The 13,000-nt window shown below is 49.7% G+C and overlaps 1 protein-coding gene across 2 annotated transcripts in view; it reads left to right on the forward strand.

Annotated features, from left to right (window-relative positions):
• ELF4 (E74 like ETS transcription factor 4) overlaps window positions 1-13,000 on the forward strand; it is a 63,242-nt gene that overhangs the window by 40,382 nt on the left and 9,860 nt on the right. For both annotated transcript variants that reach the window (XM_027836182.1, XM_027836189.1), the window contains exons 2-5: window positions 5,833-6,056; window positions 6,705-6,876; window positions 8,327-8,410; window positions 10,194-10,382. In XM_027836182.1, the coding sequence (XP_027691983.1) occupies window positions 5,985-6,056; window positions 6,705-6,876; window positions 8,327-8,410; window positions 10,194-10,382 (517 nt within the window). In that variant the 5' untranslated portion in view covers window positions 5,833-5,984. The remainder of the gene's footprint in view (window positions 1-5,832; window positions 6,057-6,704; window positions 6,877-8,326; window positions 8,411-10,193; window positions 10,383-13,000) is intronic.

Raw genomic sequence — 13,000 nt, forward strand, 5'->3', positions numbered from 1 at the left:
TCGAGGCCACACATGGCCCTTCAGGTCCTCAAGTTCGGCCTTTTGACCGAGTCCAAGTTTTACAGAACAAATCCTTTTATTAAGTTTCCCCAGCCCTGGTCCAACCCTCTCATTTTACAAGCAGAGAGACTGAGACCCAGAAAGGAGTGACTTGCTCAAGGTCTGGAGACCTCTGGGAGTTAGCAAAGCCAAGATTTGAACCCAGGTCCTATATTACTCCTTATGTGACCTTGAGCATGTTCCTTCCCCTCCCTTGACCTCAGTTTCCTCATCTGTAAAATGAGAACTGGGCCATCACTAAGGTCCTTCTCAACCCTAAATCCTATAAAAAAGCTTGCTTGTTTGAGCTCCTGGGAGGTAGCAAGGCTCCCTGTACTACTCTGGCCATTTGACAGGAGAAGCAACTGAGACCCAGCGAGGTTAGGTAGGAAAGTAACTTGTATTTGGAGTCAGAATTCAGGTGATTTTTTTTTTTTAACCAAACATGTATTTAGTGGCGACTATTTGCAAGGCCCTGTGCTAAACACTGGGAATGTAAAGAAGAAAAATTGCCCAGTGCCTGTCCCCAGGGGCATTCTAATTTAATAGTAATAAAGACTGGACCTTATTTCATCTGTATAGGCAACCTCCCAGGTAGGGAAGATTCCCTCTACCAATTCAGATCATCACCTTCTCTGAAATTTCTGGTCTTGGAGATTTGCCTAGAGCAGAGGGATCAAACCCTGGCCCCTGGGGTGGCTTTGCAGCCTGAACACTCCCAGGTATACCCTGGAACCAGATTAAAAAGTAATTGGGAAAGATTTAACAAAATAAATAAAAAATACAATAGAACATAGATAATGTTAATATGTGGTTTTCTAAGTCAATACATGGCAGCACACAGAGCTCAGTAGGTATGACTTACTGGTCTCTTGTTTCTTTTTGAGTTTGACACCGCTGGATTAGGGCAGGGAGAGGTTAAACCTTTTGCCCAGGGACACACAGTGTTTACCAAAGGTCAGGGGTCTTAAACCCAGGTCTTCCCAGCTTTGAGACCAGAATGCCTTTCTTCACTTTTTATTTAGTTAGTTATTTTTGTTTGGGGGCAGGCAAGGTGTGGATATGAAATGGGCCAAGAGAAGTTTGCCAGCCAATGTGTTCTTAGGAAAATGGGAGTGAACGATCCTAGCTAGGGGATCTCTCCTAGCTAGCTTTGAGGACAGAGCAGAATTCTAACAGGGCTCAGTCTGAGTCTAGGGAACCAGCCTAGGTGCATTTGTGCATGCTGAGGGCAGCCTTTCCCCCTACCCCCTTTTTAAAGTTGATTTTTCCCACCAAAGTAAGAAGGTCTGGGCCAGCCATCACCTCCTCCCCTCTCTCCTTGCCCCTCCAGGCTGAGAGCTTCTGGGGGAGGGGGGCTTTCCTGGACTTTCAGCTGTGGTGGTAGCCCCCAAAGGATGTGGTCACTGGCTGGCTGATTGGGGGGGGGCGGAGCTACAGGCCTGCTGCTTATTGCTGCAGCAAGGGGTGTTAAACAGAGCTGGGAATCAGGTCAACAAGAGAAATCAATCAAGCTTTACTGAGTGAGTCCTCACTCAGCGTTAGGCATTGTGTGTGGGGGGAAGATACACAGGAAGTCTATGACTGTGGCCCTCCCTGGCTTAAGGAAGCTTAACTGGGTAGGTAAGACCCCAGGGACTTTAAAGAATAACAAAACAAGGCAGGAGACGCACAATGGATCAGAGATTTCAAGCTGGAAGGGATCTTAAATGTCATATAGTCCAGTCTACCCTTCCCCCATTTTAGATATGGGGAAACTGAGGCTCTGAGAGCATAAGGGACACATAGGTGAGGTGGCAGAGTTCAGATTTAAACCTAGGTCAGCTCTTTCCATGGCAACAGGTCCCTCCCCATGGCCTCCCCCCACCCATATCTCTAGCAGTTTCAGTTTTATCACTCTCCCCATGGTGGCAGCCTTTTGAGGGAAGCAGTGCCTAGTAGTATCATTACTTAGGAAGCAGCTAGGTAGTGCAGTAGGTGCATGTGGAGTCAGGAAGACCAGAGTTCAAATTCAGCCTCCAACACTAGGTGAGTGACCCTGGGCAAATCACTTAACTTCTGGCTGCCCCCTGTTTCCTCATCTTGAAAAGTGAGGCTAATAGTAGCACCTACTTCGAGGGTTGTTGTGAGGGTCAAATGAGATAATTGTAAAGTGCTTTTTATCCAACATTAAAGCACTATATAACTGGTGGCTATTATTATTATTAGGAGGAAATATTATTATTACTATTAGGAAGAAGAATGATTATAATTATTTTTAGGAGGAAACAGAGAAGAAGGCTGTGGTCACTCAGACCTACTGATTCCATATCCAGTAAGGCCTAGGCGCAGGTTTGAATCCTGCCTCTGGGTAAGGACCAGATTGTGGAGGGCCTTGAATGCCAGAGTCAGGATTTTGGACTTCAATCATGTGAAAAATTCAGTTAAATTCAATAAGTCAGTGTTTAGGGCCTATGAATCCAAGACCCTGGGCAGGTATACAAAGACAGAGAGATAAGACCCAATTTGTATCTTTGGGAAGTTTACACAATCTCCCCGATTTCTTGTGAAATGGTAACATAGACAAACCTTACACATCATAAAAATAGCTCACATTTCTATAGCATTTTCAAGCTTGCAAAGTGCTTTACACACATCTATTGCTCAGCACAACAACCTTGATAGGTAATCATAATAATTATAACTAACATTTACATAGCACTGCCTGACTATCTACAGTTACAATGACACTTTACAATTAGGATCTCATTTGATCGACACAACAACCCTGGGATGTAGGTGCTGTTATTATTCCCATTTTACAGATGAAGAAACTGAGGCCAGGTAAGGTTACGGTGACTTACTTGCCTAGAGTCACACAGCTTTATGAAAATGTCCAACTGCCTCATTTTACAAATGAGAAAAAATGCCCAAGGTGGTATTGGGTATCAGAATTCAAACTCAGCTCCTCTTATTGGGAAATCCTGGGCTCTTTCCATGCCGCCACAATATCTCCTAGCTGGAGGGCAGAGAATGTTACTGGTTTTGTAATTTGCATCCCCATTACCCAGCACAATTATGTAGTAGTCATTTAATCGGTGAATCAACAATTGTTCAATAGAATTTCAATAGGGGGGAAAGGATGGAAAATTAGTGTTATCAAATGACATTTTATACATATATACACACATCTGTATGTATAATATATGACTTCACAAACCTGTAAGTGCTCTATAGATGTTGACCATTGTTATACAAAGTATACACAAATAAATATTAGGGATTGTTGGAAATTCGAAGAGGGGTGGCCCACTTACCCCAGGTGGAAGGAAGATTACATGGACGATATATGGCCTGACCTGAGTCTTGAATGAAGGGAGGGTTGGTTTGGGTTTTTTTTTTGGCGGGGGGAGCATTCCAATCATGGAGAACCGCATGAGCAAAGACAGGGAGACCAGAGACAGCGGGATGAGAACTAGGGGGGAGGAAAGTACTTTGGCTGGAACAGAGAGGACATAGTGGGATACGTGGGAGGTAAGGCTAGAGTGGTAAATGGAATCGGGGAGGATCTTGAATGACAGGGTCAAGACTTTAGACTTTATCTAGTAGGTTATGGTGAGCTACTAACAGGTTTTTAAATAGAGAAGGGACATGGCCAGGCTTGAGCCTTGGGAAGATAATTTCAGCAGCTGTGTGGTGGATGGATCGGAGAGGAGAAAGACTGGAAGCAGGGAGACTTAATTTGCTATTGCAATAGTCCTGGGGAGAGGTGATGAGGGTCTGAACTAGGTGAGAGGAGTGGGAGTAGAGAAAAAGCGATGGACGTAAAAGCTTTCCGAGGTGGAATCGACCAGATTTGTCAACTGCTTGGATGTTGGAGGGGGTGGTGAGAAGAGGAAGAAGTCAGAGAGTTTCTGAGGTTGGGAGAGTGAGTGGTGGTGCCATCGGGAGAAAGAGGGAATCCAGGCAGGGGAGCTGGTTGAGGTTGGCGGGGAGGAATGATGAGGTCTGTTTTGGTCACTTTACGTTTGGGATGCCGACGTCAAGTATCCCCAGCGGTGAGGGGGAGAGGAAGCATTGGAGGGCAATCTGGCTGTGTAGATTGGGGAAGCATCTGTGTAGGGGTGAGAGTTGAAGCTGCAGTCCTGAATAAGATCTCCAAGCACCTGTGCCTACCCCTGGGCCAGATACTGTGGGAGATCCAGGAGAGACAAATTGAAGGTACAGTCCTTGCTTTTCCGAAACTAGAGGAGGGGTGTGGGGAGGGGGCAGGACCGACACCTGAAATAGAGAAAATAAGGTGGGGTGTAATAATAATAATAATAATAATAAATAATAGTAAGATTGTTAGTCTCTGTGATGTGGGGGTAGGGATAGCACTGGAGTACCCAGAGCAGGCTTCCTAGAGGAGGGGGATCCTGAAAGGGACTTGGAGACCTGGCAGGATGCCCTCCCCGTCCCCATCCCCCAAGCTGTTGCTATCTTCACCAGTTCCCAGGGGAGAAGCTGACCTGTGCCTTTTGGGGGAGGTTGGGAGGTAGGTCCCCATGCCTTTCCCAGGGTGACATTTCAGTCCTGAAACCAGAATGACTGTCAAACTGTCGGGGGGCTCTGGGCCAGGGCATCTTTTCTCCCTGTTTGCCAGCCCTCTCTGGGCAAGCTTATATAAGCGTGGGAGGGGGGGTGGGGGGGGGTGGGCGCCAGGCTTTTAGTACAGTCCCTGGCCAGCACAGATCTTTCCTCCACTGGAGTCTGGGGGCAAATTCTGACTGACTCTGCCAGCTGGCTCCCAGCGGGTCCACTGTGCGGGCCTTACCAGCTCTCACAGAATCCCAATTTCTCTAACTTGTGTCTTATGTTGGCCCAGAGTGCCTGCGGGTTGGGGGAGGGGGAGTGCTCTGCTCCAGCTGGGTTGGGGGAGCCGGAGGCTGCAGGCAAAAAGGGCTAGGGCTTTCTCCAGAGAAAGAAGTGGGAGGCAGCAGGAGGAGAGGAGAAGGAAGAAGAGGGAAGGGAGAAGAGAAGGAAAAGGAGAAGAGAGGAGTAAAGGAGGAGAAGAGAAGGGAGAGGAAAAAGAAAAGAAGGAGAGGTGAAGGGGGGAAAGGGAGAAAATGAAGGAAGAGGAAAGGAGAGGCAGGCGCTTGAGATGAGAGGAAGAAGATAGGAAAAGGGAGAGGGGAGGGGATGGAGAAAAGGGACTGAAGCAGCTAAATCGGCCGGCCTCCCCTTAGGGAGGAGGCCTGGCCTCTGCAGGGGTCTTCATTATTTCTCCAGGTCAAGGGCCCCCAGGCCAGTGCTGCCCTCAATAAACATTTGTTAAATGGAAACATTTTCTCTCTTTTCACTTCTCTACCTTCCACTTTCTTTGTCTGACCCTACGCCCTGTTCCTGTCTTTTGCAGTATCCTTCCATTTTTCTGTCTCTTGATTTCCCCACACCCCCAACCTGCCCCCTTCTCTCTTTTTTTGTTTCTGCTTGTCTGTCTCTCTTTTATCTTTTATGTGGTGGAGAGCAGTGCACCAGGGTTCAAGACCTGGTGCTGCTAAGTCTGACAACTGTATGACCTTGGACAATTAATTTCCTCTTTCTGGGCCTCAGTTTCCTCTTCTGTCAAATCAGGGAATTGGACTGGAGGCCACTTGTGGCCTCCTCACCCCAAGTCACTAGATGATCTCTTCGGACCCTCCCGGCCCTGCCAATCTATGATTTTTTTCTTTCTCTTCTCATCTTTCCTCTTTCCTTCTCCCGCCTCCCCTCGGTGGTCCTCTGGGGAAGGTGAATTCACAGGCTTCTGTCCTCTCCCTCTCTTCTACCTAGGTCTCTCCAGCCAGCTGAGCCCCGCCCAGCATGTTGCCCTGACCCCAGGGCAGGTTTTCATACAGCTCGGAGGCGGCCTGTGTGACTCTCTCAGCCCCGAAGATCTCAAGGCCCCAGACATTCCCTTCTCACTGGCCTTGAGAGGAGGCAGCATGGCCACTGCTGTACAGAGCAGTGAACTGGTATTTGAATTTGCCAACGGCGGGATGGAGGAGATCCAGCAGGTACATGGGGGCAACTCCTTGGAGCATCAGAGATAGCACCCCCAGCAAACACCCTGTTGTCATTGGCAGTGCCCTACCTTGGGTTAGGCAATTCTTGGGACAGAACACTCAGGATCTCAGCTCACTAATAAAGGATCCCCTACCTCCTCCCTCCCACATGGCAGCAAGGGCTGAATGTGAATTCTACCCTCCCTCTCTTTGCGTACTCCCCCCAGCTCCATCTGTTGGGACCAATTAGCCTGGTTTGGGCTTGGAGGAGCCCAGATCACTTCTAAAGGATAACTTCCCACCCCCACCATAGGTGATATCCCGCCAGGCCTTGAAGTCAGCCTCCTCTCTTCCAGCACCCACCCCAAAGTCTGGGTGTGGAGGTATAGTATGAGTACATGGATGGGAGGAGCCACACTGGGAAGAAGAAAGAAGGAGAGAGGCCTAGGCTGCCTCGTTGGGGCCATAGGCCAGCATAGACATTGAGCACCTCTGGGGCCTCTCCTTCTCCATGGTTAACACCCAGGGAGGGATATTTTTTCACAGAGGCCAGTAAGGTGCAGGGGAGAGTCAGGAAGGACTCCCTGGAAGGGGGTGTGTGTGAGAGGAGGGGGCGGGGGGAGGGGGGGGAATACCTTCAGCTGTCCTTTCCCTCCACAGCTGGACGATCCTTCCGTGTTTCCAGCGGTGATTGTGGAACAGCTCCCCTGTCCAGAACTGCTGCACCTTTACTCTGGGCTGGACCGAGATGAAGTTCCCAATGGCATCATGGCGGACCGGGACCTGGGGGTGGCCGAAGGGCAGATCCTGGAGGGAGGCCTGGTGGTGTCAGGTCCATCCTCTTTGGGGCTGGGACTGGGCAGGTTCAGGGGAGAAGGAGAGGGAAGGAGCTGGAGGTGGGGGAGCTGCCATGTGCAAAGAAAAACTTGAGGGGGATAGCACATCCTGACTTGGGGAGGCAGGGGAATGACTGCTTCCCACCGGCTTCTTTCTGCCTCCAAGTTGGGAAGAAGGTGAGCTGGTGGAGAAGGGAGGGACAGATGGACTATTAGAAAGTGAATTAAGTCAAGGAAGACTTCCTGGGGGAGGCTGGTGACTCTTCTTTAAGCTAAGCCTGGAGGAACCAGGGCTAGGACTAACTGTCCCCCAGAGGCATGGAGGAGGGACCATGTACGGGCATATTCATTCCTCCCTCCCTTTCCCGTGAGCTGGGAAGGAATAGTTGTAGACAAACAACCAGTTCGACTCATCACCTTCAACAGGGGGTACAGCTGAGAAGCTCTTGTGTGTTAATGAGGTGTGGAAGTGAATGGAGGGCGGGTCCACCAACTAAACCACAGAGGCACTTACTTAAGAAGGGAGGTCAGGTTAACCACAAGAGGCTCTTGATGGGAAGGGGGGTGGCCAGTCCTGTGCTCATCCTTGTGGGGGATACAAAAGTATCATGAGATGGTCCAGGCCCTCAGGGAGCTTACAGTCTAACTGAGGAGACAAGACTCATGAAACAGAACAGTATTGTATCAGTTGGCTTAGTGTGGTGAAAAGAGCGCTGGATTTGGCATCAGAGGACCTGGGTTTGAGCCTCAGCTCTGCTGCTGTGTAACCATATCATATCCCTGGGCCTCAGTTTCCTCACTGGTAGAATGAGGACCTTAGAAGGCCTCTAAGGCCCCTTTCAGTTCTGACATTTTGTGATCCAGTAGGAGAGTTAGTATGTGGCTGGTCAGGGCAAGCTTCACAAAGGGGCTGGGGGATGGAGTTTGAAAGGGGGAGGAAGGGGAAAGGGTATGAATCAGTATAGAAATAGTAATGAGCATTGGGCATAGGGAGCCTATAAGCAGAGCTGGGAGGGGAGAGGAGAAGGTGGGATCTTAGAATCATCTAGTGTAAACCCTTCCTTATTTTTCAGAGGGGGAAATTGAGGCCCCGGGGGGCGGGGGTGACTTACCCATGATACTACCTGGGTTGCTGCAGAGCTGAGATTCGAACCCAGGACCTCCGATTCCAAATCCAGTGCTCTCCCCACTATTCCACTTGGATGATGACCACAGCTTCCCTCAAACCATCCCTCAGGGCTCTGTTAGAGACCCAGTGGGCTGAACCCAACGATGTTCTGCCATAGGGCTCTCCATGGCTCCCCCCCTCATGTGGCCTCATAGCATCCCCCCGGCTCTCAGGGTTCTTCCTACCCCCACCTCGGCCTCTTCCTCTGGCTGGGCCGGTGGCCCCAGCCCTTGCCCCACGTGGACTTCTCTTACCTCCTCTATCTTCCCCCACACCAGATGATAACAACCAGACCGTGATGGCCACTGAAGTCCTGCTCGACGTGGAGGCCCCCAACAACATACTGGATGAAAGTCGCATGTGTGAGTTGGAATCTCCCTCTCCCTGGAGAGCCCCAAACAGCAGAGAGGCAGCGGGGTGCCAGAGAGAGAGCGCTAGCCTGGGGAGTCAGAGGACCTGGGTTCAAATCCCACCACGGCTACTTCCCAGCCACATGACCTTGGCCAAGTCTCTTCCCTTCTCTGGGCCTCAGTTTCCCTTCTGTAAATTGAGGATAATAGATTTTCCAGTCCCTACTCTGGCTGGAAGGGCTGGAGAAGATGCACAGATGTTGCTTGGGAAGCTAAGAGCCCGGTAGGTGCAGCGAAGGGGTCCCAGGCAGGCATTAGAAGACACAGATTGTGATGCTGTTGGAATTCTGACCTTGGAAGTCCAGAAATAGCCCACACTGGGAAAGCTCTCCCAGGATCTCTCAGGTCCTGAGCCCATGCCAGGGCAGCCAGAGTGTCTGAGGGGGGTCTCAGCCACTGTAGAAACTCATTTAATTTGGGGGACATTCTTGTTCCCATCATATGATGGAGGAAAGAGATGCCCAGAGGTGAAGGGACTTGTCTGGAGTTGTCCATCTGGGGCCCAAGGCAGGATGTGAATTGAGATCTTGCCTGTTTCTAAGCCTGGTGCTCCACCTAAGGCTGTTTCCTCCCCGACCCCCAGCAGGGTGCCTTCGGCATCCAGCCCCACCAGGGTTCCTCTTCAGAGCACATGGGCTCTGTTGCCCTTGGTGGGGAGTGGTAAAATTACCCCCTGCTGGGGAGTGAGCCTGCAGCCCCAAAGCGGGGATGGGAGAACAGCTTCTAGACTGAGCTCTGCCACTCACTTGATGTATGACCTTGGGCAAGTCCTTTTCTCTCCCCCCCCCCCCCCCCCCGCCTCAGTGGCCTTCTCTGGAAAATGCTCCCTCCATTTCCTCACATCTCTAAAATTAATCCAGGTGCCCGTTTCCCCAGCCAAGGGGAGGGCAGACCTCCTGGCAGTATGGAGGCAGGGGTGGGGTGGGGGGGCATCGTCTTCCATCGCTGCACACCTCATCCATGTTAGGGCCTCTCTAGTGCAGTCAGGCACCAGGCATGGTGCTAACCTGGAGGTACAAAGGAAGGCAAGGCATCCCTGCCTCTAAGGGGTCACAGGCCAATGGGGGAGACAATTTGTAAACCACCATGTACATATAGAATATATGTAGTGGATAGAGAAGGTAATCTTAGAGGGAAAGAATTAATGGGGAGGAGGTAGAATAGGAAAGTTCAATTCCTTCGTGTTATAGAGGGGAGAAAGGGACCCAGAGAGGACAAGGGATTTATCTGAGGTCCCATGGCTTATATGGAGCAGAGCTGAAATTTGAACTCAGGTCCTTTTGTAGCCAGGCAGCTGGGTGGTACAGTGGATAGAGCCTAGAGTCAAGAAGATTCATCTTCCTGAGTTCAAATTTGGCCTGACACTTATTGGCTTGTATCACCCTGGGCAAGTCACTTATCCCTGTTTGTCTCAGTTTCTTCATTTATAAAATGAGCTGGAGAAGGAAATGGCAAATTGCTCCAGTATCTTTGCCAAGAAGACCCCAAATGGGGTCACGGAGTCAGACACGACTGAACAACAATAACCATCACCACTTCTTATACCCCATCCTTGGCTGTCTCTGTTGTACCAAATTGTCTCCCTTACCTTGGCCTAGGGGTTACTTGAGAGACTTGGAGGGCCATGGTTGTGTGTCCAGACCTTGAGACTACTGGATGCCACCATCCTTGGGGGGAGGGGTCCTCTACCTGTCCTGGCCCCTAACTTAGGCCACCTGGGCCTTTCCTCTTACAGTCAGTGGCTCTGGGATATTCACCGAGCAGGACTCTTCTGGGGCCTTCCCCAACTGTGTGCTCTCTACCTCCTCGGGGGCAGACATCCCAGCCAGTGAGCACGTGACTGTGGAGGGCTTCTCCATGCCAGAGGACAGCTCCATGGACAAAGGCCTTGGGAGGCCTCTGCCAATGAGGTCAAAGAAGAAAGGTAAGGACTTTTGCTTTTGTAGGGAGCCAGGCCTTTCGGCAAGGGGCAAGGGGCACAGATCTCCCTCTTGGCCTGCCACAGTGCCTGAAATATCACCGTTAACACCACTTTTTGGCTTTCTTGAGATGCTAAAGATACTTTATGTGGTGTGTCCCCCAGAAGAACAGCCCAAGGGCGGGGCTTGGTGCCTATGAAATAAAAAGGACCAGAGAAAGGTCTCTAGCACTTAAAAGCCATTTCCCAGGTTTGAACGTCCTAGCTCCTATCCTTATCTCTTACCTCTCCCTCCCTCCCCAACCCCCCCAGCAACTAACCAATTGCCAAGGCTCATCAATCCTACTTCCAAAACATCTGCCTTAGTGGGTCTTTCTCTCTCTTCCTACAGTTGGGAAGCTAGTTCAAGCCCTCCTCACCTCCCACCAGACCATGGCAGTAGCCTCCCTACCTCCAGCCTCCCCCACTCTCCAGTTCAACCTTCACACAGCCGCCCAAAATGAGTTTCACAGGTCCAGCCACAAAAAATGTCAGTGGTTCCCTGTTACCTCCAGGAAAAATGACCTACTCATTGTATTTAAAGCCCCGAACAATGTGGTTTCAGCCTAGCCTTACAACAATCTGTTTGGGCTGAACTGGCTACCTTGCCTTGGCCTGGACTGTTCTCCCTCCTCATCTCCACATCTCCACTCTCAGGAATCCTCATCTCTCTTCAAGGCTCAGCTCTGGAGGGACCTCTCCCTTCCTAGGCCCAAGGCTTTCCTATCCTGGAAATCACTTGGTATTCCCTTATTCTAAGTATGGGAGCCGTCTGAGGGCAGGGATTGCTTTCCTTTTGTCTTTGTATTCCTAGCCTGGCAAGGAATAGGTGAATAATAAATGCTTAATCAATTTCTTTGTGATCATGGATAAGTAAGTCACTTAACCTCTCTGGGCCTCAGTTTCCTTCTTGGTAAAAGTAGAAATAGTACCTGCCCTGGCTACCTCACTGGGCTATTGTGAGTGACCTACTTTGAAATTGATAAAGTAGTGAACCAATCAGTTAAGTAGAGTACTGGGCTGGTAGGGGGCAGACCTAAGTTTGAGCTCCAGCAGTCAAAAGACCTGGGTTCAAATCCTGACTCTGTGTGACCTTAGACCTCACATATTTGCCTTCTGGGGGGTTTCAGTTTCCTCTTATTTAAGATGCAGGGGTTGAACTAAGTGACCTCTGAAGTCCTTTTCAGATTTACAACCTGTGATTCCTTATTATCTTTGCGGGCCTCAGTTTCAGTGCTAGAGCTGGGGCAGTAAAAGAATTATGGAATGTTTGAGCTGGCAGGTGCTTAGAGATCATATCTAGAGGCAGAGTCTGAGGAGGCCTGGATTCAAATCCTGGCTCTGACAAGGACCTGGCTATGTAACTTCAACTATCCTCCCTGTCAAGGGTTCTTAACCTGGAGTCTAGACCCACTAAGGAGTCAGTGGATGGATTTCCGGGGGTCCACGAATTTGGATGGGAAAAATTACATCTTTTTTTCACTAACCTCTTTCTGAAAGGTAGCATTTCCTCCAATTATTTGCAAAGCTGCTTCTGAGAAGGAAGACATAGGTTTTTAGCCGATTGCCATAAGGGTCCAGGACACCTGAAAGGTTCAGAGGATTCCCAGATCTATGTAGTCACCTTGGCTGCTTTCCAGAGTCCTAATCCTACATCATCAGTTACCTATTGTAGGGATTCCCAACCTTTTGTGGTCCTTGAACCCCTTGGCTTTCATTAAACCTTCCTCTATCCCTATTTCATGTGAAAGGAAGAAATTCTTGAGTTTCCAATGCATATGACCATAAGAAAAATTAGAGATGAATTGTTTTTGTTTGTTTGTTTTTTGGAGGTAAACAAGGTTAAGTGACTTGCCCAGGGTCACACAGCTAGTAAGTGTCTGAGACTGGATTTGAACTTAGGCCCTCCTGATTCCAGGACCAGTGCTCTATCCACTGTGGCCCCACCTAGCTGCCCCAGATTTGAATTTTAATAGGTCATGTATTTACTAGATCTTACCCACACCGTTTAACAAACTTCCCCTGTCTGTTTTATAGAGATCTCAAATTCAGCGTGTCCAAAGCAGAGCTCATTATCTTCCCCTCCCCCAACCCTCCCCTCTTTTGAACATTTCTCTTCCTAAGGCATCACTACCTTTCAAGTCACAGGTTCAGAACGTCTGAGTCATCTTCAATACTTCAATACTTTTTCTCACCCCCTCATATCCAATTAGTTGCCAAGCATTGTCAATTCTGCCTCCACAGCGGGAGCCCATGCTCCCCTCCCCCTGCCCCAGCACAGGCCCTCATCACCTTTCCTCTCCACTATGGCTGAGACTCCTAATTGGTCTCCCTCCTCCCTCCCTCGCTCCTCTCTCCAATCCAGCTGCCAACTTGATATTCCTAAGGCACAGGGCTCACTGTGTCACTCCTTAGCTCAAGAAACTCTCATGGCTTTTTTTTTTTTGCCTCTAGGAAAAGGTACAAATCCTTCAGTTAGACCATTCAAACGTTTCCCAGTGTTACTTCAGGCTGCCTTTCCAGGCTTCCTGCCCACTGCTCTCTCTCTCTCTCTCTCTCTCTCTCTCTCTCTCTCTCTCTCTCTC

The sequence above is a fragment of the Vombatus ursinus genome, unplaced genomic scaffold (genome assembly GCF_900497805.2).
Source record: "Vombatus ursinus unplaced genomic scaffold, bare-nosed wombat genome assembly UNPS02004437.1, whole genome shotgun sequence".
Taxonomy (NCBI): Eukaryota; Metazoa; Chordata; class Mammalia; order Diprotodontia; family Vombatidae; genus Vombatus; species Vombatus ursinus.